Below are 26,512 nucleotides of genomic sequence, written 5' to 3'. Positions count from 1 at the left end.
TTATTAATACCTTTGTCCCTCTTGTTTGCTTAGCCTATAGTTTCTTAGGGCACACTATGTAGTACTCATATTTATAATTAGTTCCAGTCACCGTGTGCCTCAGTTTTGGTTGTGGGGTGTGAAGAGCTCACTCGCCAAGTTCATGGACGACACCAAGTTATGGGAAAGCGTGGTCACATTTGAAGATAGGCTACAGATACAGGTGGACCTGGACAGGCTGGCACATTGGGTGGATGGGAATCAGATGAAGATCGATGTCAAGAAATATAAAATGCTCCACCTGGGAATGAGCAACCCCCAACACACTTACAGGCTTGGTGGCACCAAACTGACTAGCACCACAAATGAAAGGGTCCTGGAGGTAATAATAGACACAGTATAACATTATAAACATGAGCCGGCAGTGCAATGCTAGTTGGGCAAATAATACTCCGGCATGCATCAATCGATGCATCTCCAGCAAAATCAAGGAGGTGATTCTCCCACTCTACTCAGCATCGGTGAGACCACCGCTGGAGTACTGTGTCCAGTTCTCGGCACCACACTTCAACAAGGACGTGGACAAGGTTGAGAGAGTCCAAAGAAGAGCCACCCGTATGATCAGAGTCTTAAAAGGCAAACCATATGAGGAAAGCCTGAGGGATGTGGGACTCTTCAGCCTGAGGAAAAAAAGGCTGAGCTGGGACCTGGTAGCAGCTTACCACTACACTAAGGGAGTACATCAAGGGCTTGGTGAGCAACTGCTCACCACGGCACCCGAGGGGAAAACCAGGAGTAATGGCCACAAACTCCTGGAAGATCAATTCAGGCTCAACATTAGGAAAAACTTCTTCACAGTCAGGATTTCCAGACTGTGAAATAAGCTCCCTCCAGAGGTGGTACAATCATCTACCCTGCAAATCCTCAAGAGGAGACTAGACAGTCACCTTGCTGGGGTCACCAGTTATCTTCCCTGCTTGCTGCAGGGGGCTAGACCCAATGATCTTCCAAGATCCCTTCCAGTCTTACAATCTATGAATCTATGAAAAACCTCCAGGTGCTCCAGGAATACAAATCGTAAATAATACAAATAGGTCCAACCCTTTGTCCCTTTGAAGGCTGCATGTAATATGATTTCATTATAACAATAATATGTATAATTGTTACGATGTGTGTTTATGACTGTTTCCCAGTGATTATGAACACACAGCATGCAGTGAATATGCCTTAGCCATGAGCATAATGCATTAAGTAGTTAATTTTGCAGTGCCCAAGTCCAGTTGTGATGGTAGAAAGAACTTTATTGTGCCCAATAAAACTTCAGGCTGGAAGAATTGGAGTTGCTTGCTGTTTTCACCAGAGAATTATTCCAAAACTGCATATGCAGTCAGAATGTACACTGCAAAAACATACCACAGACCGCTTCACTCCCATACAAATGTTTCACTCCATCGGCCTGATAATTTTAATATTAGTGAGGTGGTAACTTCAAAATCTCTTCCTTCCCCCATTTTAACCTTCTTCTGAGCCTCTCTTCTATTACTTAGTCTCACTGTTTCACTCCTCTTCTCAGTGTTCAGTTCTTTTCCTTGTTGTCAATTTAAGGTCGTCTTTTCATTGGCACACACCTCCGGATGCTACTTACTTGATGGTTTGGAAGTGTAAATCGACTTTAGAAGTGCAACTATTGGCCCGCAGTTAATAATCCATCCTACCTAAGTTTAAATTTGTCACCTTAAGTTTTTCACTCAATTTTTCTTTACATACCTTACCACCTTAGTTTTGAGTCCAGAATTTTTTCCTATGGGATCTATGTGACTTGGATGCATTCAGTAAACTTGCTGAAAGAGACAAGTTTAGAGAACTCAACATGTGTCCAACCTCTCAACAACGTCCGTGGCAAATTAATGATTCCTTTCATCAATAGTGACTTTCTTTACAATCCATCTTTCAATGGCTCAGTGTATAAATTATGCAGCATAAAGTGCCCATGCTGCTTCCACAAACCAAATGACAAAATGAAATGGCAAAACTTTTTTCATGCTCCCAGAGTTCCCACATGGTTTTCGTGCTTCTCCTACTGCAAACAAATAGGAAAACAGATGAATTTCTAGTGTATGGGGAAAAAAGTCCTCATAGTTTCTTTGTCCTTTAGTGTTTGTGCATCTCAGGTAATAATCTAAGAGAAAGAACCAAATAAAGATTAAGAGTGTAATGAACTTATTTTAAAATGTTCTTGTGATCTACCTTTTTCCTCCAGGCTTAAAGTGATATGCAGTGATTCTATCTGGAGTTGCTGTTATATAAAGCTCCAGTAACTCTGATGAAACAGGTCCGTTGGGCTTTGCTTTCCCTGGCAAGCCTGATTTCCTTTAAAAACAAAAATTCCAGTAGATGGAATTTTTAGAATACCAGCTACAGAAGTACTATATAAATAAGTCTAGCAGGCTGGTTTATTCCCTTCTAAAGATGGGCCTCTGAGAGTCAAATATGTTCTTTCCTTTGTGTGGATCACCACTAGTGATAAAAGTTTTGAAAGACAAATTACAATTTTAGTGACACCTGCATGACCCCACTGCCAACAGGCAGTTTGTGCAGGTGTCACCACTTCAGATGTAAGAGGAAAGAAACATGCCAAGAAGAATTTTCTGCTGATAGACCAAGAATACAATGTAGCTTACTAGCTCTTGGTTATGTTTATTCTACATGGCTACCAGGGCCCAAAGCTACTAGTTAAGTTTTATTTTTGTCACTGTAAGTCCAGCAGAAATTACCCTGAATACACAAAGGAAGCTGATCTGATGAACTAGAAAGTACCATATTCATGTGGTGTATTTTCAGATCAAAACCACAGTCTAGTAGCTTGCAGAGCATCTTAACATCCTCTATAGAAATGCACAATAGATGTAAAAAATGTTCAGTATAATTTCACACATTATTCACCAGGACTTTTTTTATTTAACCCCTTTTTTCATCACTCCTTCCCCTCAATATCCAGAAAATAAAAATTCATATGGAAAAAAATTTTCATCTCCTAATATGTCCAAACAAACTGTGAGCTGACCTTTATCCTGCCTTGTATCTTGTATAGTTATTTACAACTCTGCCAATTGGTTGTAAAACATTAGCCAGTCACAATAGTGGCATTATACACTGTGACACAGGTGTAAATTCGTTACTGTTGAAAATCAATGGATCAGCTCCTCAGTTCCTCCACAATTTGTAGATTCACTCTATTTACTGTGGGGTTGGACAAACAATTCAGAGAGGTGTCAAAATTAGCATTGCTTGAACCAGGTAAATAGAATGGGAGTGTTTTCAGCTTAAGTATTCAAGATACAATCCAGTTTGTGTTCAAACATCTTTGAATACTGTGACTAGAACTGGACTGAAATTTTCTCAGGATCATCCACATCTTTACTGGCTGTGTTTGTACTAATTAATGTCCCTCTTTTTCCTGTCCAGTCCGTGCACCTGACATTTCATCCCTCCTATTCAAGCAATTAACACTCTGTTTTCTCAGTTATCTCAGACAATTTTGTCTCCAAAAATAGATTTACTACCTAAATCTTGGGGAAGACTTTTCTTAAAGACAGATTCTTGTCTGGCTTTCAGTTCACAATGAGAAATGCAATAGGGAAGAGTGAGAAAGATTCAGCAGAAGTTCAGCAGTTCCTTAGCTTCTATTTTCCTTAATCTACATCTTAGAAAAATGAGAGAAAAATACACTAGAAGGGGGAGCAGCAATATTATGAAAATAATTCGTAATACAAGTAATGATACAAGCAATGTTATACAAAGTACTGTGGCTGAGCTGGGAGGTGGGCTGCTGCTTGTAACCCAAACACTTCCCTTGCCATCCTCCTACCACCATGTGCCACCAAGTGTTGCCTTAGGCCAACATTTCCCAAACCCGGCGTGTACATCTCTTGCAGGTGCTGTCACCATTCACCCCTGCCATTCAGAGCAGCAGCTGCAGCCGGGCAGCACAGACTTACCAAAAGAGTCCCATTCTGGTACCCTGCTTACCACGTGCCATTGATACCCCTGTTGCATAATGCTGCCAAGTCCTGCCAATCCCCCTGCTGCTGCTCAGCACCCCAGGTCAGATCACATCTCACATAGGTTGCAGACCCCTGCACTAAGTATTTAGTCTTCTATTAAAAACTGGTTCTTTGGAAACTTCTGAACTATTGTTAGTATACAAGTAAACTGTGGTCCTAAACTTTTCAGAGGGCTTTAGGGTCATAACAGTTGATGGATTCTAACTTTTAAAATAATGTTCAAGCTTTGCTGAGAACTGAGATACGTCATTCTCTAAAAATCAGATAGCAGTTTTTACAATATAGGGAGGAAATCCAGTTGGTGGGCTAATGCCATCAAAGTCAGCAGGTGAGCTGGATGAAACAAAGGTACCAATCAACTCAGGAAACAACTGGAGTAAGATAATAAGTTTAATTGTGATATTATTGTGCAGACAGTTCATTACTGTCTGCCCTGCTGGTTGTGCGTGGGGCAGCACAATAGCCTCACCATGGAAGGCCCATCCCAAATGATTCATCACAATAGCCAATGGGCCTTAGTTTTTGTTGGGTCCTGTAGATGTTAGAGCAATGAAAATGACTGATTCGTGTAAGGAGAACATGACTGAAAGATGGAGTGAAGAGTCAGAGTAGAAGTATTAAGATAAGCCAAATGATGTTGAACCTTCAGCTATTACCAGTTTTTCATGTGTTTGTTTTATTTCAGTGTTTACATACTCAGAAAATGGCACAGAACACTTTGGAGAAGAACCAAAAAGAACAAACTCCCCAGTACAGGCAAGGAATTAATGAGAGTATATTGAACATGCAAATTGATTTAAGAGGTTTATTTCTAATAGAGAAGAACTTGGGTGAGTCTCTTATAAACTGATATTGTCATACACAAAGAGTCCAACAGTAAACCCAAGCAGTGCAGATTTTAGTCAAATAGTGCAATCTTACAGCTGTAACTACTGAAACAGGCATTGGAAAAGACATTTGGAAAAGATCCACTGCCTTTCTCCAGTCCCTTTTAGCCCAGATTCTCACTAGAGCCTTGTAGAAGTGCCAGTGGAGACAGGAGTAATACAAGGAGGGGTCAATTTCCTTCCTTTAAAGTTTTGGGCAGTTACATGAGTTAAGGAAAGACCACACATCACCATCTCTTGAGCTTTGTTCAGCATCCCCTGTGGTTCAGTGATAGAATCCTTGCCTACCACACAAGAAACCTGGGTTCAATTCCTAGACACTTATACAGCTACAGCCATGGGGGCACCCCACATCTGGTCTGGTCTTTGGAGTCTGTCTCAGTGGGCTGAGGGCAAAGTAAAAAGTCTGGACAGCTTCTACTCCTCCAAAAATTCTTGCCCAGGCATGTGCATTGAAGGTCTGGGTGGCCCTCATACATACACCATGATCCAGGAGGAACTGATGGTTGCCACATGAGCTCTGTTACATGATTTTATAACACTTCTATCCTGGACTGTGCATAATAAACACTTTGTCATTTTGTCATTTACAAACATTGTATAATGGCAGCAATGCACTGCAGGGCGCACTGCATGCAGACATCACACAGAACAGGCAGCACATTTGTTTTTAAAATCTCTCCCTAACAACCTACAAACACTAAATTACACTGATGTTTCTTTATCTACCTCTGGAGAATGAAGGTCTGAATCATCTCTGTCATGATCTGAATGTCTGGTTCTAAAGTCTAGTTATTGCAAACCTTAGAACCCATTTATACATATACTGGATTTATAGCCAACTATATATCCAAACCAATTTCCCTAAAAGTGTTTAGTGCCCCATTCCCTCAGATCCGTATTAGTGTAATGGGATGAACCAAAATCTGGGACTGAAATTTCAATGTTAAAGTTCAGATATGGAGTCAAATGTTCTCTCTGAGTCCCAGATTTCTTTAAGATACAGCAGTTATGGCACCTTATTCTTACATTGTCTCATTTCTTTTTTCTTAAAGGGACCACTTTTCAAAAACATGTTACAAATGAACACCTACGTTGCCTTGTACAAATTTGTACCACAAGAGAATGAAGACTTGGAGATGAGGTAAAGAACTGACATATTTATATATTGACTTGACCCATGAGAATCAAGAGTTCTGCCAACATAAGTTACTATTGTACTTTTCTTTTAATTTTAGTTTTTGTTCCGCATTTTTTTTCAAGGTAGCAGTCAGAAAAACATATTCTCATGGTTATTTAATTATCTGTCCTTTCTGTCTTCCTACCATTAAAAATAAGACATCAGGTATCAGAGGTAAATTATCCAACTGGAAGCCAAAGCCCAGCAAAAAACATTGGGACTTGGGCTTATCTACATAGAGAAATTAGTCTGCAGCAAGTTACGGGGTGAATTTACAAGCACACTCACTTTTCTGTATTAACCCCCTGAGTGGACAATCTTGTTGCATGCTAACTGCAAGGAACCTTTCTGCATTTTCAGAGTAGAATAAGTTACCTCTCACAAGGGTATTCTTCAGCTTGTCTGTACTAAAAAGAAAATGAACAGCAAGTTAGGGTCCAATTTTATAGTGCACTAGCTAATTCCCCCTAATTCCCCATTTACTGTTGAGGCACACCAATTCATTTGAGACTCTGAGTCTAAATGCTTAATGATCTTTTAAACATGACACTCAGGATCTTTTTCCCAACACTTTCAGGCACTTCTCCTTCTCCTTGGTGCACTTGGACTTGTGAACATCCTTATATCCCATTACTTTCTCTCTTTCTTTTCTACTACATTTGGCAGGAGAGACACTATAATTTTCAGAATCTCCATTTACTACAGCCTCCTTTTCCAATTCTTCTGGCCTTTAGCAGGACAGGGGAGGACTCAGGTTTCAGAAATTCTTCTTTTCTGGAAGCATTAAGCAAGGAAATATCTCCCATTCTGGCAGAATGTGTGTGCAGTTGGAGTGCATGGGCCTCTGTGTGTGTGTGTGTGTGTGTGTGTGTGTGTGTGTGCGCGCGCGCACGCCTGCCTATGTCAATCCAAATAAATAAGTAGGATGATGATTACGGCTTACTGAAAATTGTCTAGCCAACACTTTTTTTTTTCCAAAGGAAAACTGGATTTTCTACTAAATAAATTTTCTTGTAGAAATGGTCTGGTGTCCCTGACAATTTTTTACCTTTTTATTAGAAAACCAATTTTGAAAAATTGGCTTAAGATAATTTTTTTTCAGCAGCTAAAAACTGAAACTTAGTTAGCTTTAGGATTGTTTGGGTTATCCAGTCAATCAGAAGCAATACTACCGCTATTTGATTTTACTCCCCCTTGAGATTTTGCCTCAGAAAAGGGGAAAGGTGAGGATTTCAAGAGACTGGATAGCAGCTACACTATTTTCACATAAATAGATGTGTTCTTGGCTTCATTTGCAACATGGCCTATTTCAAATATCTTTCCTGTACTTCTTTTTACTCCATTTTTGCAGCAGAGCTCATCCCTAGCACCACAGGGCTTTAAAGCCCATTGAAACCAATAACAATCTTTCAACTGACTTCAACAAACTGTGGTTCAAACTACTCATCATAAGTGGATGATTGCAGGGACTTCAACAGGTTTTAGGAATGCTGTCTTTTTTGAGCACAGTTTATGAAATATCTCAGCTCGCTTCATTATTTACCCAGGGTCAAAGGAGTAGGATGGTGACTCAAATATGACATGCTTAAAAAGTCACGGGAGAGAAGTCTCACTCTTCAGCCCATCTCTCTTTGAAAGCTCATTTCCCAGTTTCCAGCTGTGCCCTTTTCTTGCTCAAGACAGAGTGGGTGGAAAGCAAAGCAAAAATGACAGGCTCTTCGACCTTTATGCGTAGCTGCCATATTTCCACACTTGTTTTGTTCTGGGTATGAGAACTTTTTTAGACAACAAAAAGTAGAATAATAAAATGACATTTTGTAGGAATAAAGAACCCCATTTATTAGCCACTCTGTGGGCGCATCTACACAAGATGTTTACTGCAGAGCTGACTAATAGCTCTGCAGTAAAATGTCACCATCTACACGTGCAGCCCTATTAGGTCTCAGTAGACTAATAAAAACCACCACAGGGTAGTCTGGCTAAACACAAGTGGCATTAGTTTTTTGGTTTTATGCACTGCTGTTCATGTGTAGATGGTGACAGTGCTGTCTGGGGCATGAAAGTGCTTCAGTGCAGGGAACGCCCATGTTGAATCACCTTGTGCCCCAGCCAGACCATCTGCAGCGTGTGAAGCCTGGTCAAAGCAACCTGGGCTGGCAGGGGATGTGGGGGTCAACGCATCAGCCCAAGGCTGCTCTCACCAGGTTTTACACGCTGGGAGCAGCAGGCTGAGGCATGAGCAGCTCCCATGCTGAAGTACCCTCATGCCTCAGCCAGCCATATTCCCTTCCCCTCTCTCTCCCTGTCCCTGCAACATGTGAAGCCCAGTTGGAGCAGCTCTGGGCTGGCAAGGGATCCAAGGAATAAGCCTGCCAACCCATGGATGCTCTGACCTGGCTCCATGTGCAGTGGTGGGGCTAGCTGAGGCACAAGGATGCTTCATCACAAGGTTACCCAGCAGCCCTGCACTGAAGCACCTCATGCCTCAGCTAGCCCCTCCACAGCATGTAGATCCCATCAGAACAGCCCTTGGGTGACCTGTCAGCCCAGGAAGCTCTGATCCAGCTTCACATGCTGTGCATAAATAAACTCTGGAACAATATGCTCCAGAGATTTTTTTTGCTTGTGGGCACACATTCAAAGGGCATGGCCAGGAGCAAAAACTCTGGAGCAATAAGCTCTGGAGTTTATTTGTGCATAATAATCACATGTGTAAATGCACCCAGTATTTAGGACTCCCATGTAGAATCATTGTATTTATTTATGCCTTTTGGTTCGCACATTCATTCCTTTAAAGAGGGCGCCATTTTAAAAATACTTTGTAGCCACCTTCCCCAAGCATACACAATAACCCAGGGGCTGAGAACATAATTAAGATTCCCTGCAGAGTCCATTCACTCCCTCCCAATTGGAGAAAGAGTTGTGTCTTGCATTGTGTCTGATGGTTGATAAAATAGGACTCCCCTGCCCTCTCTAGTGAGCTGCCAAATAAAGTTGAAAGCAATGCAACTTGTTTATAGTAGCAGATTTTATATGATGGCCAAAAGTCAAAGAGGAAGTAGACTAAAATCACATTTGGTGCATCTGCATGTGCATTAATGCACCTTTGCTACTGTGCATTAAGTTTAGTACCTTTACTATGAGGTACTACATAAAGATGCAGTAGCTCACGCTAATGCACAGTAGAAAAGACTGGGTTTTTTGTGAAGTTTAATGCACAGTAGACTAATTCTACTGCACATTAGCACAATTTTTGCCGTATTGCTCTAATGCGCAGTAGCCTAGTCTAATTCTACTGTGCATTACGGCTTCCCATGTACACATTTCCAGTGACTAACAAATAGCTATAGATAATGATGTTTGTTATCATCACACATCCTGTTTTTCATTTAAATCAATGGGGCACATAGGGCTACATCCACAAAAAGACGCAGCTGTCACTACATTGAGCATTTTAGTACCTACATTATAGACTGCTTTGAAAATCTCTGAATTCTAGAGCCCTAGAGTTAAGTGTCTAATGTTAAGTATGTTGGTAACTTCTGAAGCATAGACCCCTATGTCTGGACTGCAGAGGATATACATGTCCAAACTAAACTGACCTCCCGCATAAAATGAAGTGCGTGTGCCTGCCATGTCTTACCAAAAAGGGGGTGTGACTTGAATTCCTTTTAAGCAGTAACTCTCCAGTGGCAAGAGGGCTCATGCAAGACATGAAAGACAGAGGTTCCCTCTCCTTTCACTGGATAGAAACTGCTCTAATCCATAGGCTATGTGGGCATTTTTACACATGCTTCTGGGGAGGGGGGGAGCTGGGGCAGGCAGCTGCCTGCTTCCGAGGCAGGGGACAGCGTCCCAGTCGCAGCTCTGAGACTGGAGCGGGGGCCGACAGCTGCCTGCTGCTGGTGCAGTGGACAGTGTCTGAGCCCTGGCTCTGAGATCGGAGTTGGGCCCCAGCAGCAGGCAACTACCAGGGCAAGGGATGATGTTGCAGCATGCCTGCCTGCCTGCCCTATAGGCACAAAGGGAAAGCTTTGGGTGAATTCTAAACTCAGAAATGAGGTTTTAATTGCTGAGGAATGGTGACATTTGGCTCACTATATCACCATCACCTTCACAGCCTATGACTGCCACTATGATAGTATGTGGCAAAACTCCCGTTGTCACATGGAAGCAGGAGCTAGACATTTGGGGCATTTATACACATATGTTTTTGTCCCAAAGTGCGCCGGTGATCCATTGCTTCAGAGCAAACTGGATTAATCAAGCTTGCTTCTCACACAAGCTGATGCCAACTGCACTGTGACACGGGCAGTTACGTAAGTGGTGAAATGCACATCAGCACTGAGAAAATGGCGGTGGTGCACTTTTGAACTAATGCACCTCCAATGTGTTTTAGTTCAAAAGTCCATCGCTGCATGTTTCACCACTTATACAACTGCCTGCACCATAACGCCAGGCACTTTTCAAAGCCGCTGCAGCACGTGTACAAATCCCCTTCATGAATAATTGATCCCTGAACAATGCATGAGGGTTACTTCTAGCGTGGATGCACTAGTTGGGTGGGTTGGAAGAGCAGTTTTGTGCCCAGTGTTAGCTACACATTAAGTGGGCACTATTGTCATCCCTCCAGTCGGGGGAATGCAGGAATCCTCTCTTTCACCACCCACATATATAAATGACAGAAATGGAATAGGGAAGAAATGAGATCACACCCTCTCAGTCCTTCCAATGCAGGCTTCATCTCTCTATGGCTCTCTGGCCGGCATACATAGAGGCAAAGGCCACACCATCCCTCTCGTCTCCCTGTACCAGGGAGAGATACTGTGCTTGTGATACAAAATTCTTCCTCATTTCCTCCCCTAATGCATAGTGTCCAGCCATTCTGTCCCTAACATAGACTGTCATGAAAAACACACAGGACCAAATCCTGAGGGGATGTTAATCAGCACTACTCCATAAAGTTTATTCTTGGCCAGAGTGGCTGGTGTTTTTGCCTCTGTTCAGCTGCAGGCTAGAAATTATTACAGCTTTTGCGCATATCAATAGGGCCAATTGAGACCTAATCACCTTACCTTGGCATCAAAATGTCAATGAGAACTCAGTGGGACAAATTTTGCAATCATTTTTAATGGTCTAAATCCCTGAGCTTCAATGGGATGTTTAGTTTTACAACTTAGAGAGAAGAATTTGACTTTCACTTCCTAGATACACATGTAGAGATTACTCGGGCATAATGGCCACACCAGAAAGGTGTGTTTACATGATGCAAGGCAGCTCACTGCAGAGACACCTAAGCTAGCCTGGCACTCACTGGCTCTGTAACTAGACTCAGCAAAGCCACATTAGCATAGTTTGCCCGTGGGTTAACTAACTGTGTTTGGTCAGTTCTGAAGTTAATGTGTGTAGAGCTGGTAGTTCTCTGCCAAAATGTGTGAATGTGTACCCTTCCGGGGTGCTCTCTATTAACCATCTCAGATACACGAGGCACGGAGATTTTGAGAGCAGTGGCAGGAGGCACCCCCAAAATAGCTTCACTGCCTCATTTTTGGGTTTGATGCATGCAACAAAAGTGGGTGTGTTAGGCCTACTCAAGAGGGGTGCTTAATCGGCACACTGGTAACACAGTGTAGACATACTCATCTAAACCCTGGTACATGAGCCAGCATGTTTATGCTTAATGTGGGGTATCTGTAGGTTACGAAACACCTTGGAGGCAACAACAGGATCTCTGCATAACACAGTATTGCTCTGAGTAAACATACCTAAGAATGCAGAGTACTATTGCAGAGACAAAATTAATCAAAATTTCCTTTTCTTGGTACAGACCAGGTGATATGATCACACTTCTGGAGGACTCTAATGAAGACTGGTGGAAGGTAGGCACTAAATCCTTTATCGTTTATTAGGCTGGGGAGTGGGGGGGGTGTAGTCCTGGTGATAAGATTATTAGATCTTAACACCAGGTCTACATTCCCATTCACCACCATGCAACCTGTTTCTTACCCATTGACTGGCACAATTTGCATTTTCACTGACTGTCATTCTCGCATACTGGCCTCTGGCTTCTATTCTATCACGTCCAAGAAGAGCACAAAACAACTACAGACACGTCCCCTGCCTGAAGAAGGGTGTTTGTACACAAAAGCTTGCAAAGAAGATTTTTTTCCAACTATTTTAGTTGGTCTAATAAAAGATATTGAATTTACCCAAGGAATCTTGTCTGCCTATGTCCTGAGACCAACACAGCTACAACCAACACCCCTAAATCCTTTATAACCTTTTAAAAGTAGAACACTATTTACACAAAGTCATTTTTTTTCTTTATCATTGCTCCAGGGGAAAATTGAGGACCGAACTGGATTTTTCCCTGCGAATTTTGTTCAGAGAGTGCAACGAGATGAAAGGATTTACAAGTGTGTCCGAACATTTATTGGATGCAAGGAACAGGGACAGATAACACTGAAAGAAAACCAAGTAAGTGGACAACTAGGATCATTAAGAACAAGGTCCTGCCCGCTCTACATTTCCAGTAACACTACTGATTAATCTGTAGCTTTCAATTCTGCAATGACAATATAAGCAGATTCTGTTCCTGCACATATTAGAATTTCTCTATTTCATTATTATTATTATTTCATCCTTATTATTATTTGCTTCTCAGTTGGTACATCTACACAGTCATTAATGTGTTTTTGCTAATGAGCATCAAATTTAGGACTTCCGGTGTGAGGTAATGAAAAAAGACTCATTAGCCTATTTTAGTGTGAAGCACATGTTTTTTTTGTGATGCTTTGATGTGCATTAAAATAAGCTAATGCACATTAAAGTGCATGTATAGACACACCCAATAGTGCCTAAGTCAATAGTCAAGGCCAGGGATCTTATTACTAGGTGTTATACAAACACATGGAAAGATACAGTCCTTTCCTCAAGGAATTTACAGTCTAAACAATGAATCTTACGTATTTATAGAAATGATTAACAATACCCATGCAAGTTGTCCTGTTGATTTCATGGATGAAGCTCCCAGTACGTGAGACTAAGACAAGACATAAATTTATTACTGGAGTAATTTAAGACAGGACATCCACCAATGTGCATAACAGCCAATAGAAGGGAAGGGGAAGTAGGGCAAAGATAATAGGAAATGATCCAGTTTCTAATAAGGATATCACTGCAGGGTGCGTCCAGATGAGTACTCATGTGCACTTTGCAGTGCCTCAAAGGCTTTTCAGGCACCACAAAATGCATGTGGCACACATCAAATCATTCTCCACATTGCATATTTGCAGCACAGAGCCAAAATTAGATACTGGGAAATCCCAATATCTAAAAAAAAAATGGTTTAAAAAAAAAAAAAAGCAGGATATCACATGTGGCTGCAGCATGCACCACCTGAAACCAGAGCCTCACCATCCAGAGCCACGCTCCAGCTGCCAGCCAGCCTCTGCGCACCCAGATCACCACCACTGCTCCAGGAGGACCCCAGGACTCCAGGGAAGGCTGCTGGGGCCAGCCCAAGTGCTAGCTTCAACTTCCCCTACCTCATCAGGAGCAATATGCAGTGCATCAGAGTGCTCATACATGGGTGTTCCTTGGGACAAATTGCAGTGGTATATCGTTGTGCTGCTACTACTTGTCCCTGGGGAAACAAATGTGCATGCTCATCTGGACGTGCTGTCATTGGGGATTTTGCTACAAAGGATCATATGTAAACAGCCAGCTAGAACTTTCCAAATCATTCAGGGTGGGACTTTTCAAAAGTACTCTTGCACCAGCCTTACTTTCTCCCATTGAAATCAGTTCCTAATGATTTGACATCAAAGGGCACAAAGAAAAAATAAAAGTGAATCCTTTAGAAAATCGGATCTTCAAAGTCTTAATCATCATTTAAGAGCCCATTTTATCTCCTTGGACCGTGCATTTCCAATGCTCCTGTAGACCAATTTATTTTTAGATTACAAATGCTACTGCACAATACTTTGTGCTGTGTATCACTGTAAACTCATGCAGTTTAAAATTTAATTCTTGATTAATGGATGCCTTAATGGATCCAATGCTGCTGAAGCCATAATAGAACTTTGATAGTGTTATATTGGGAGCAAAATTTTGCCAAAAATTACATGATGTGAATCAACATTGTGACAAAACCTAACATAAGCCAGGAAATAAACAACTGGGGGACAAAAGATAACCTAAGTCCTTTATCAACTATGTAAAATGGGACACCCACATAAATTCTTTATCAGTACATCCTCTGAAATCAATTATTCCCTCTTCTCGGGGTGTTTCTTTCCTTTTGGTAGCTTCTGGTTGTGGACAGATGTCACTTTAAACTGTTTTAAAAGAGAAAGAGGAACATGCCAACTGAGAACATGCTTCAGTTATTCCAATTTAACTTTCATGGCTCCTATACTAGCATAAGTGAGATAAGCTTCTGCAACTTATGAAACAGTTTGAAAATTATGGTAGGTTAGCTCCATTTATACCAGTATAAGAGAAGATAGGCGTATCAGTTATATCAGGACAACTTATGCCAATTTAATACTAGTATTACATCTTCATTCTGCCTATAGACACATTTGGAGCCATTTCAAAAGGGCAGCAGCTGTTACATTCTAAATGTTATGTCTGGATAAGCTGGGAATTATACCAATGTAGCAAAACTGCTCCAACTTCAACACTGTTTCATCCACTGTTAAAGTTGAAGTGGTTTTGTTTCATTCCCAGTTTGTCCATGCATAATGATTAAAAAGTGACAGCTGCTGCCCTGTTGAACCAGTTCAAAATGCACATGTGCCCATACCCTTTGTATCACAAACTAGAGGACAATTTGGTGCTGACTTACACCCTCTGCAAAGTCATTGACTCCCATCAGATGGAACAGGAGTTTGTCCCCTTATATTTCTACCAGGTAGATGTTGCTCCTGTTTTTTGTTAACATTTCAGTACAATGATAGGTTAGGTTGTTTCACCCCTTTGCTTTTGCTTTTGAAAATGTTCTAATGTTCCACGAGAACATCAGCCCTTTATAAAAGATATTACAGACATGGTGGTTAGCATGCATTTTTAGTACCCTACTGTACATAGTAAATAAGATTGCCCTGAAGTTGTTAAAATAAGCTAAGCTATATGAAGTGTTTTAGGAACACAGCATCATAATGCACATATCTTCACTGAGAGCCTCCTCTTCTCTATCCTACACTTTTGTCTGTCTGCAAAGGAATGGAAAAATGTTTTTAAATCTGAGTAGTGAAAATATATATCTGCTTAGCTCTAATGTAAATGGATGCCCCAATGGGTAAAGCAGTAGGGAGTTGGGTCATTTGCATCTGGTGTGTCAGCATTAGGCATACAAAGTTTCCCAGACTGATTGTGAGTCAGATCGTAACATTAAGTGCATAATATCCTGGCAGTTTATACGATTAGTCTTGCAAATGATATGGACCAATTTTCTCATATCACTTCCTACAAGACCATAATTTCCAAATGGTCAGATAGAAAGTCTGGCAGTTGTAGCTAAACATAAGACAATCCTATTGTCCATCGTCTGTAATTGGATTGTGCTGGAGTCATCAATCAGGAGCTGCTCATAGTCTCAATTCAGTATAAGAGATAAGTGAAGTAGAATAATCCACTAAGTTTGCCAACCCCTTTGTTACTTTTACATAAATTGGTTAGGGTTAATTTTGAAGCCAAGCAAGCAACAAAGTTCAGTTTGAATGTTATGAGGTTCAGGATAAAATAAAGCACAGAAATCAGGCAGAGTAGACAAAATTTCAGGGAGATGTAGAAACAGGAATAGATACTGAGAGGGAAATCTAATGAAAGAGTAAATGAAGTAGGGCAAGTTATGCCCAACCCTTGAGTGGATATGCAAGAGAGGATGTAGAAGGAACCCTCATGCTACCTCGCACAAGTTCCTCATATGCCACAATCCTAATTCTTCCACAAACCCAGTCAAGGCCATTCATCTTTTCATGCAAGTCCACAGAATAAGTGCAGCCAGCACCACACCCCGGTCAACAGGAGCATGAGGAAAAATATAGTCCATCTCTGGGAGCCATCCCTGAGTTTCCTCTGACCCCTAATGGAAACTTCAATTTTTCATTTGACCAAACATAAATTCTTACAAGGAAAATGTTAGTTTTTATAACCAGATTTTATTGAAAACTTGATTTGGCATTTAAAAAAGGAATAATTTTTCTTTCTTTCACCATTTCTCTACTTTTCTCTCCCTTTTGTTTCTATCCCCTTTTTGTCTGTGTTGCTCTTGGGAATGCAGAAATAAAAGGAAAAGGTGCGAATTGTGGGGATTTTTTGTCCTTTTTTAAGTTAAAAATGAATGTTTCTATTAACAGTTTTGAATGAAGTGAACATTTTTTTCATTCCTCTGACATTTTTACTGAGATTTAGATAGCACTTTTTGAATACCTTTGGCCATGAGGAAACACAAATATACGTATAATACCCTTACTGTATAGGAGGCATCCACTTGCGTCAACCTAAGTTTGGAAGAAGGAAGAGGAAAACTTCAGTCTCAAACATAGAGCTGAGGCTTCCCTTTAATTAAAAAAAAAACCCTAATTGTCTTATTTACGTGGCTAATTAGTTGCTATAATAAATTAATCTAATTACACTGAAGCAGATTTTCCTCATTTTATAGTTGTATAAATCCCTTAGGTAAAATTTTGTTGGCTCTAAAGTCGTTCTATAAAACATATGGAAAATTAAGTTAGTGGACTTATGCCAATAGAGAATCTCTCCCAGTAAATATAAAGTTGAGTTTCTGATGCACTGTCTGATGTCAGAAATATTTTACGCTGCACCAGCCTATTCTCCCATTGCTTGGTCATCAAATTAGTGGGAGTTATATTTGCTTCCTGATGTGCATACATGCAAATCATAAAGTGAGGACATTTTTGTGTACACAATTGTATCAACTGCAAAAATACATAACTGTATCAAAACAGGCACAATTATAAGCTGTTTTCAGACAGGCAAAAATGTTTACAGCATCTGCACTGTAGGCAAGCCTGTCTCTGCCTTTGTTTTTCATAATTATATACCCTTTGGATATCATATCATTTCCAAACCTTTATGGTAAAGTTGACACTCAGGAGGAGAGGGAGAAACAACATGTTTTGCTCATCCATCCCCTGCATTATGCAAAGGCACAGCTTCACAAAGAATCACTTGAAAACTTCATTATGAAATATGTAACTCAGTCTGATTTTTAAAAAATGTTCCCCTTCAAAAACATCAATATTATTCAATTTAGGATTTAGTGACAGACTTTTGGAACTAGTTCAGAATAAAATCTGCTACAATACATTTCAATCCTGAGTCTGCTAGAGCAAACGTGAGTTTTGCTATTGATATCACTAGAGCAAAGCCAGGCTCAAATCTTTGAATTTGAAATGAAAACCAGCCAAGTTTTGCAGGTTTTCAGATTTTGCAACAAAACTCTGAAATGAAACAAGTCACATAAACATTTCTGTTTCTGGTAAAGTCCTTGCTTGGATGTGAAAGATTTCTTCCAGCCTGTAACTTCTGCTGTAGCCTCTCAACTTACAGATATATAGAATGTATGCATCTGCTTGCAGGTCCTAAGTGAACTTGCCTCACAGTATAAGAACTGCCATGTACTGAGTTAGGATACTGGGGTTGATGGCCGTATGGTCTAACTCACGGAGAGTAAGTGTTGAGGGCGAGGGGAAACATGGCATATCCACGTTTTTCCACATTGTTCCCTAGTGTACAATCCAGCAAATCATAACTGGGCAATTAGAGAGACCCAGAAAATAAATCACAAGAAGAGATGCTTTTAAAAATGATATTAATATAAAGCACTTCCTGTTTAGCTTCCATAGTCACACACTTCTCTATGGCCATATTGCAGTGATGTGCTCGGAGCAGAATCTCAGAGCCGTTGACCGCTACTTCCTTGATGTCCTTTAACTTGCTGAAACTCATAGGGCAATCTCCTGCCCTAGCTCCAAAACACATAAGCCTAAATTTTTAGCTTGGTTTTTGAGTTCCCATTCTGCAATGCAGTAAAAGGGCCTGATTTTGTATGACAGTTTCTGCGTGTCTCTACACGTGCATTTGTTGTGGGAGCAGCTTACTCACAAGTAGACTAGACATGAGTACACACTCCTGGGCAGGTGTCTACACATGCAAGGAAGCAGGAGAAGATTTGCTGCTAATAGCAGCAAACAACTAATGGCTGCTAAAAGCAGCAAACTCCCAGGGGCCCTGGCATGGGCCCCTGCTACCACCAGCAGGAGGTCTAGGCTCCTCCTGGGTGCTAGCCCAGGGGCTGGCAGAAACACTGGGCCAGGAGACAGCTGTCTCCTGGCTGAAGCTGAAACATTGCACCCTGCACCTGGGGGCTGCCTGCTGCTAGGGTGAGGACAAGGTCCCCCTGCCCCGACAGCAGAGAGCTCCAGGCCCTGGCTCCCCAATCAGTGGCAAGGGACTTGGAATGAGCTTCAGGGGAGGGGCAGGTCCCAGCCCCCTGTTCCAATCGGCCACTGGGGCAGGAAGCAGCTAGCTCCCTGCTAGCTGCCCCACCACCAGATCAGGGCAGGGGGCTGGGACCTGCCCCACCCCCGCAGCTCTTTCCAAGCCTTGTGCCTCAATCACCCAATCAGGGCACAGAGCTGGAACCTGCCCCTGACCAGGACAGTTCCCAGACCCCACTCTGTGATAGTGGGTTGGGGGCTGGAGAACCTGTTCCCCACTCAGCTCTGTGATCAGTATAAGGCTCTCCCAGTGTTGGCCCTGCAGTCACGGAGTTGGCAATGGGAGATAAGGATTTCCCAGCCCCTAGTCCCTGATTGCAATCTCAAAGTGGGGGGCTTGAAGCTCCCCATTGCAAAGACAGGGGGACATAGACCCTGCCTGTGCTGCAATGGTGAAGCCCGTCCCAGCAGCAAGCAGCTCCCAGGGGCAGGCAACAATCCAGTGGCTGGCTGACTGGGAGGAGATTTGCTCCTTGTCAGGCATCTACATGAGTGCTACTGCACAGTAAGTAATCATAAGTAAATCTGCTACTTGCATTTGCAGGTAGCAAATTTGCTCATGATTAGTGAAGTTTACTGCGCTGTAAGTGTATGCATGTGTAGATATGCATACACTTACAGTGCATACTAAACAAGGCTACTGTGCAATAAAGCATCTCGTGTTGATGCACCCACTGAGAACCAGTTCTTGGTAAGGTCTCAGTCCCCCACCTTGAGATACAGCTAAATTTCTTGTCAGATTTAAATGTTTAAACCAAAATATGTTCCTCTCAATGGAGGCCATTAACAGAGAAGCAGATTGGTAAGCAAGAAACTACCCCAGAATTCATAGAATCATCAAATCCTAGAAAATTAGGGTTGTAAGGGACCTCAGGAGATCATCTAGTGCAAAGCCACTGCTCAAATCAGGACTATCCCAAACTCTATCATCCAAGAAAAGGTTTTGTTGACCTGGGTCTTAAAAACCTTTAAGGATGGAGATTCCACAACCTCTCTGGGTAGTGGACTCTCCTAACTGTTATTCCTAACCGTATGTCTAGTAGTCTTAGGAATAAACTCCATCACTATTCAAATCCAGTTCAGACTAGTAGGAAATATCATTGAGACACAATCTCTTCAAGGCTGTTTGGTGCACTTATGTGAAATGAGTTTTTTCTGTCAGTTCAAATGCTAGTGAGTCAGCTGGCACAAAAACCATAACCACACTGGGCACTTTTTGGGGCAGAATCAATAGGAATGAATAGGCATAGAGACTGAAGTGTCTACCTTCCATGCCCAGAACTGGCCCCTTTAAATTGGGATCTATAGATATTGGCAGGATAACGGGTGGAAGCTTAGAGCACACCTATGATATACCCAGTTTTCCAGAGGCTGTCAACCTGCACTTCTGTCAACCTGGCATTTTATAGAAGTTTTGAACTCCCTCTAGAAATTGGACTGCCTTTGTACCCAAATAATTGTTCTATGGAAAACAGGCTACAGTACAGTAATAGGGAGTGCTGTTAAAAATATGCAGGAGAAAGGGAGCTGAACATAAGAGTTCATGAACAGTCTGAGCAAGCTCATAGTGACTGTTTGACAAAGGGAACTTTCCACTTGAGCCAAACCCCGAAGTCCAGGTCCCATGTGAATCAGAGACTATTAATAACTGTGTGGTTTAAAAGATCACCTCTTAATCATTCATCTCAGCCATCTGTTTAAGGGGTAAGTGATGGAGAAGGATCCTTGAGGGTCAGAATGTGCTGACAAGTTCAGAGAACAGCCAGGACCCCGACCGTTTGTTTTTAAGCAGAATGAAAACAAAGAATTGGAGAAGTGACTTTCTAATCTTAGATTGTCTTTTCCGCCTCCAGTTATTTCTAGGACTACCCAGTGACTCTGAAATAGCCTGAGAAATGGTTCCTTGCACCATTTCTAATTTCTTGAACCAGAGTCAGGTTTTTTTGTGTTGCTGGTTCACTGGGGAGCTGTTGCCCAGCTGCTCACTTACCTTGGCAGCGTGGCAGACTTCAGCACATGAACAGAGCCAGCATGAATAGGTGCCATTTTAAGCAGGCTCCAATTAAATAGAGCAAGCTTGAAAGTGCCTGATGGCAGGAGCCTCACACTTCTGTTTTGTTTTACTACACGGCCACAGTATTGCTCTGCATTTATCAGCAGCACTAAAATATTGGAGGAGCCAAGTCAATGCACAGGGTCCAAACTAAGAACAAATCAGAAAGCGGCCTCCATTTAATGAGCCACCTGCTGAAAGGAAAGGGTTTGAATCTTTTCCTATTGACTGCACATTACAGAGGCTTTCTCTCATTTACAACATTATCCTAGTGCTCCACTGATGTCTGGGAAGTTACTGCTGATACAGACAAGGTGAGCAAGCAAAGAATCAGGTCCAAAAACTACAATTGAGGGCCAGGTCCTTAAGTCAAACAAATTAAACTGAAAAACTAAAACTCCCCTTTGCACTCTGTCAGTCCTTGAGATGGACAGAAAAACCTGGAGCAGCTGTAAGCACTGGCAGCTGCTACAGCCCCTTAGGACTAGTTGCATTGAGAAGGGATTGTCAGTATGCAGCATGGTATAAACATACCCCTTTCTCCTCCTAAAATACCCTCCTACTGGAAAGCAGTGGCACAGTACCAGCTGGGATTTGCCATATGCAAAAACTAGGGAACTAGCTAGCAAGGGAAATTTATTAGGAAAGGCTATGTCACTATCTAATTAAGATCTGAATCTGCCACAAAAGCATCCCCACAGTTCTCAAGAGGAGCTCAAACAGTTGATCAGCAACATCCACCTCTGCATTAACTGAGGTTGAGGCAAAAGTGGCCTGTGCAAATTTCTAAACAAGTTATTTCCTATTACCCACAAGGAAATATGGCAAAAGTACCAGAAATGGTAGGTAAGCACTACCCTCTCCCCTTACATTTTACACGGGTTCCTGAAGACAGCTTGGTGCTATTCAGCTTTGCATAAGTTACTCCTTTTGACCCAAGCAGTTAAAAAATTAGGGTCTTTCAAGTTAGAATAACATGGTGATGGAGTTGTGCATGTCTTTGATGCAGTTCTGAATATTTCCAACGCTTGTACAAAATCCTGTTCTTTGAACACAACAAAGAATGAAACAACAAGAAAGATGCCTTTGCTCATACTCCCAAGCTCCTTTCAGCTACTACTCAGCCCAAATAGCTCTCTTCTCCATGTCTTTTCTCATTGCTGTCCTATTGTTTTGATTATCATGAATTATGGGGTGCTTCTTGGCAGACCTCTGGCCATTCTGTTATCTCTCACAAACATACAATTTCTTAATAAATTATAGCTAGCTAAGCCAATCCATGCATTAGTTCTTTGCATGCTCTTTATCATGAGCAGTGACCTCTGCCTGAGATTGGAGTGGAATCTGTTATTCTTTTAGCTTTCCAATTCCATAAAAGCAGATCAACTGTTTGTTTACAGCAATGATGACCTTTCCTCATGTTCAGTGAGCTTTAATCCAATCCATAACATGCACATTAAAATCATTATTTAGCGCATGTGTTTTTATATACCAACAATTCAGTATCACAGGTGATCGATACACCATATACTGCATTCAAGAAGAAAGACCTTGCTTAATGGAAAACCAACAAACCTGTTTGTTGTTCCAAGCCTTGTATATAAAATGTGGCAGCAGATGACAAAGTATCTGTTTAATGATGCACCTTCTTTCCCATTCTTCCCTTCTTAAAACCTCCCTACGCAGACTGCACAGATTGCTTTCATTGAGCACACTCATGCGTATGTACGGCACCTAGCAGAATTGAAACCTACTGCCATACAATGCATTTAGACACTACAATAAGGCAACAACAACAATAATAATACTAATGCTAAAAATGATTCAGTTACTGTGTCAAACAGAATTCAAAACTTATTAATGAACAGGCGTGTTGACTGCAGTAATGGAAAATTGGCAGTGTAGTTTAGTGTCGTGGGGCATTTTTACATGTGCTCCCAATGCAGCGCTGGGCACTTTTAATTAGCGAGCTGTACTAATTAAAAGCACGTGTGCATCATGAGAAAATGACAGCGGAGTGCTTTAAACCAAAGCATATCAAACATGTTTTATTTCAAAGCGCGCCTCCACCATTTTGCTGTCACAGAGACACATTGTGCTGCTGATACACGTTGTGCACGAGACCGCCCGAGCACATCAATTTATGTGCTCCTGCAGACTCGATTAATCAGTCTACTTCAACGCACTGGATTTCCGGCATGTTGAAACAGGCTCTCCCACATGTGTGCAAGTGACCATGGTTATTCATTTTGTGCCCTCTAACAAAATATTTCAAATATTGGAAGCATATTCCCCCCTACCCCCCGCCTACACAGAAACATTACTGCTCAGTGAGAGTTTAGGCAGGCTGGCATCCCATGCTTTTCCCTGAGAGGCCTTTGATGCTATCACTGCAGTAGACCCTTCTAAATAACTCTGCACACGCGCAGCACAATTGTACTTCACCAGGGGAGAATAGAATCCCAAACTGTGGGCAAATACCCCAAACTTTGGTTATGTAGCCACATACACACCATTTAGATGCTTACAGTGAGATAAGGTTTAGGTCTAGGCGCTAGTGGATGCTGCAAAGTAAGTCTTGATCTGAGAGCTCCAAGTGATGTAAATAAGAGTTGCAATATTGACACTTTGGTGGCGGGGGGGAAGAGCTCTTGACTATTTTATATAAAGCTGGAGGTTTTTTTACAATTTGAGAAGTGGAAAGAAGACAGTTTTCTTTGGAGGCTATATAAGCAAGACAGCTCACCCTCGCAGTAGCTGTTTGCTCCCAGAATAAAGTGTCTTTTGGTCATGGCAAAGCATGTGTTTGAGCATTTCTCACCCTCTTTGAATTCAGATCTGTGTGACTTCTGAAAAGGAGCATGATGGCTTTATCAAAGTGTACAGCGGAAAGAAGAAAGGCTTCGTCCCCATAGACGTCCTAGAAAACATCTGATTTCAACATTCCACTTGCAGCAGTAGGAGAGCTTTGTTGGCAATGCCTGTCTCCCTCATCTCACACTGTGTCAACCCAGATGGGCTGTCTTGCAGATGTTCAGGGAATAATGAGACAACTGCAACAACAATGAAAAGACATTTAGACTGTTAAAGTAACAACAAGATTTTATTTTAAAAAATAAAATAAAAAGAGGGTTGATTCAAAGAATATGTATCAGGAAACCTCCAAGGGGGAAAAAGGATCAGGGAAGCTAAAAGGAATAAGGTAAGACGTGTTTGGCCTTAGCTGATTTTCAGGGCAAGACAGCTATCAATACCCTGATGGAGACAGACAGCCGTTCTGAAGGACTAAACTTGCATCCCGTCCTTGTCTCCTAAGAAACTTGTTGAACTGTATTCTTGTTTGATGTGTGAGTGGAAAAAAGAAAAGGTCCTTGTACTGCAGTCTGATGCTTGTTAGTAAAGTGTGGCTCTAGATTTTTGTCCACAGTATTAGCCACAATCAGTACAGCGTTTAATCCAGATGTTTAGTCTCATAACAAAGCAGTTTGGAGACATTGTATAAATGTCAATCTGAGAAGTGCACTTTGGTCTGGACAGTGATGGCTTTCTCTTTCTCTGTGACTGCAATGCATGAAAGAGCAGCCAGCTTACATGTCCCTTGTTTTTTGTCTGTATACGAACAAAACTGTTGGCACATGTTGGATGTAATGACTGTTGTGTTACCTGATGGACTTAGCTGAGTTCGTCCTCTTCAGAATGTCTGACTGGACATATTCCTCCAAGTTCCCTGCTCCTTTATCGAAGGATAGAAGAAGTGACAAAAATGCTCAGAGCTGGGTGAGAGCCACACGCTTGAGAAGTTTTATATTTTTCTGGTGTTTCTTACATTTGGAAAGATTTTATATCTCAATCCTATTAATAATAAAGGCAGATGGTCAGTTAAGCCCCGCTAAGAGTGAAACTGATAATAACTAACGTGTTGGAAGTGAATGTATAGCCCAGAGCGAGTGAGAGAACTGGATTGTCTTCTAATTGCGCTTAATACTGCCATTGACTAGATAGCAGCATTTAGGGTTCAGCTATATGTACACTAAGCCAAATTCTGCTTAGATGAAATCCCCCATGCTTAAGTCCAATGAAGTTGCAGAAATGCCCATTAAGAAAGTTCTTGGGTGACAGTCTGTATCATGCTGTCTCCAATCTTGAAAAATTCCACTGAGGGGTTCAGCATAAACCCCTTGTGCCCAAGCAAAGCCCATTAGTTTTAGTGAGTCTCTTTAAAAACATAAGGTTCCCCAATGCAGATCACACCATAGAATCAAGGCCTTAGCACTCCCCAGACTACAAGGAAGCAAGATTTTCATTTGAGCTTTGCAGGTGGCCACTGTGTCTAAAATAGGCTGAATCACAAAGGCCTATGTCTTAACATCAAGAAAGTTTGCATCTGGAGCCCTTGGCCCTACTCTGGCATGTGGGTTGAAATCCTGAGCCCCTGCAGAGGCTTCCTGAAGTCTGTATGCTTCTAGACAGACTCAGAGGTCCACACAGCAGATCTGTCTGTGAAATCAGAGCCACACATTGCAAGCTCTCATCTGTTTCTCATTAACAAGTAAGAATTAGGGGTATCAACTGCTGAATCCTTCTCTTCACTGTTTATGTCATTTATACTGATCGCGAGCATCCCTTTTTCCTACCAAAACCATTCTAGCACATAACTTGTTTAGTGGGATTGCCAGAGATTTATAAATGGCCTTTTTCTTTCACTCAGCTCATTTTGCAAGGTAACTAATGGGGAAACAAAGGAAACTTACGCCTTAGAGATCAAAAAAAGAAGCATTAGAAGTGTCATTATTCTACCCTACTTTATAATATTTTTATTTCATAGTAACGAATCCAAATAATACTTAAAAAAAAAAACCACCTCTCAAATGCTTGTTATAACAAAAATAGTTGCTACTTGGGCCTGGCCTGTTAAACCTGAACTGTATTATTCTATACATGTGTGCTACTGTTTACATAATTGCATCATACTGTGATTCCCCTCTTACTGCAATCTTTTCCTATGATTTCAGTTTCTCCATAAAACATGCATCATACTACTCAAAGGATGATATGAATAGTAACTACAATTCACAATGGCCTTTAATCAATGTCAGTTTGATTCTTTTGATACCAAGCAATAAATAATAAAGTGACTGAAAAAAGCCTAAGTGGATTATGTCATGTTCAAGCAAACATTGCTTCTGAACCAAAGCTTTCATCGTTACTTTTACCTTTCAGTTTGGTTTGATTTGGTTGGCTTTGCTTTTTGGTCATTGTTTGATGTGGAAAACAGTATTTTGTCCCTATTTTAACACAATGCTTATGCACATGCCTGACTTGAAACATACACTCTGTTGGCTGCTGATATGCTTAAAGGTAGGCATGTGTTTAAGCACTCAGCTTAGAGAAATAAAGGTCTTGATTCAGCAATTCTGGATGCCTTATTCTGAATCCAAATTAATGTTCCATAGTTTTTTTCTACCATTTGCAATTCACAATAGCTGTTGCATTAATAATTGGATAAAAATCAGACAGAGTAGGACTGGACTTTATCTAATACTTGCTCAGAAAAATTTAATTTTAGAAGATAAATGTTGTTCACATCTAATTTAATGTTCTGCTTAATAAAGAACATGCAATGGTTGGAAGGAGAATGGAAATATATGCGTCTTGACCTCTTCTTTGCATTGGATAGTTTAGCACTTTACATTATTCATCATTTGGAGCACTTGCTACAGTCATCAGCAGGCAAAACTATTCAATGGTTTATCTGAATTTCTCCCACATCCCTGAGGATTTCCCTGCTGAAAAATTCCCCAAATAGTTCTTCTATAAAA

At 41.4% G+C, this 26,512-nt stretch overlaps 1 protein-coding gene across 1 annotated transcript in view; it reads left to right on the top strand.

Annotated features, from left to right (window-relative positions):
• The window catches only part of STAC (SH3 and cysteine rich domain), a 107,534-nt gene extending 81,248 nt beyond the window's left edge, over positions 1 to 26,286 (top strand). The window contains exons 7-11 of the mRNA XM_090050285.1: positions 4,729 to 4,799; positions 5,986 to 6,074; positions 11,938 to 11,989; positions 12,450 to 12,587; positions 23,530 to 26,286. Of these exons, the coding sequence (XP_089906411.1) occupies positions 4,729 to 4,799; positions 5,986 to 6,074; positions 11,938 to 11,989; positions 12,450 to 12,587; positions 23,530 to 23,628 (449 nt within the window). The 3' untranslated portion in view covers positions 23,629 to 26,286. The remainder of the gene's footprint in view (positions 1 to 4,728; positions 4,800 to 5,985; positions 6,075 to 11,937; positions 11,990 to 12,449; positions 12,588 to 23,529) is intronic.
• Positions 26,287 to 26,512: the final 226 nt, after the last annotated feature.

The sequence above is a fragment of the Crocodylus siamensis genome, chromosome 5 (genome assembly GCF_052110815.1).
Source record: "Crocodylus siamensis isolate JL-2025a chromosome 5, ASM5211081v1, whole genome shotgun sequence".
Taxonomy (NCBI): domain Eukaryota; kingdom Metazoa; phylum Chordata; order Crocodylia; family Crocodylidae; genus Crocodylus; species Crocodylus siamensis.
This window is presented reverse-complemented; position numbering and strand designations above follow the sequence as displayed.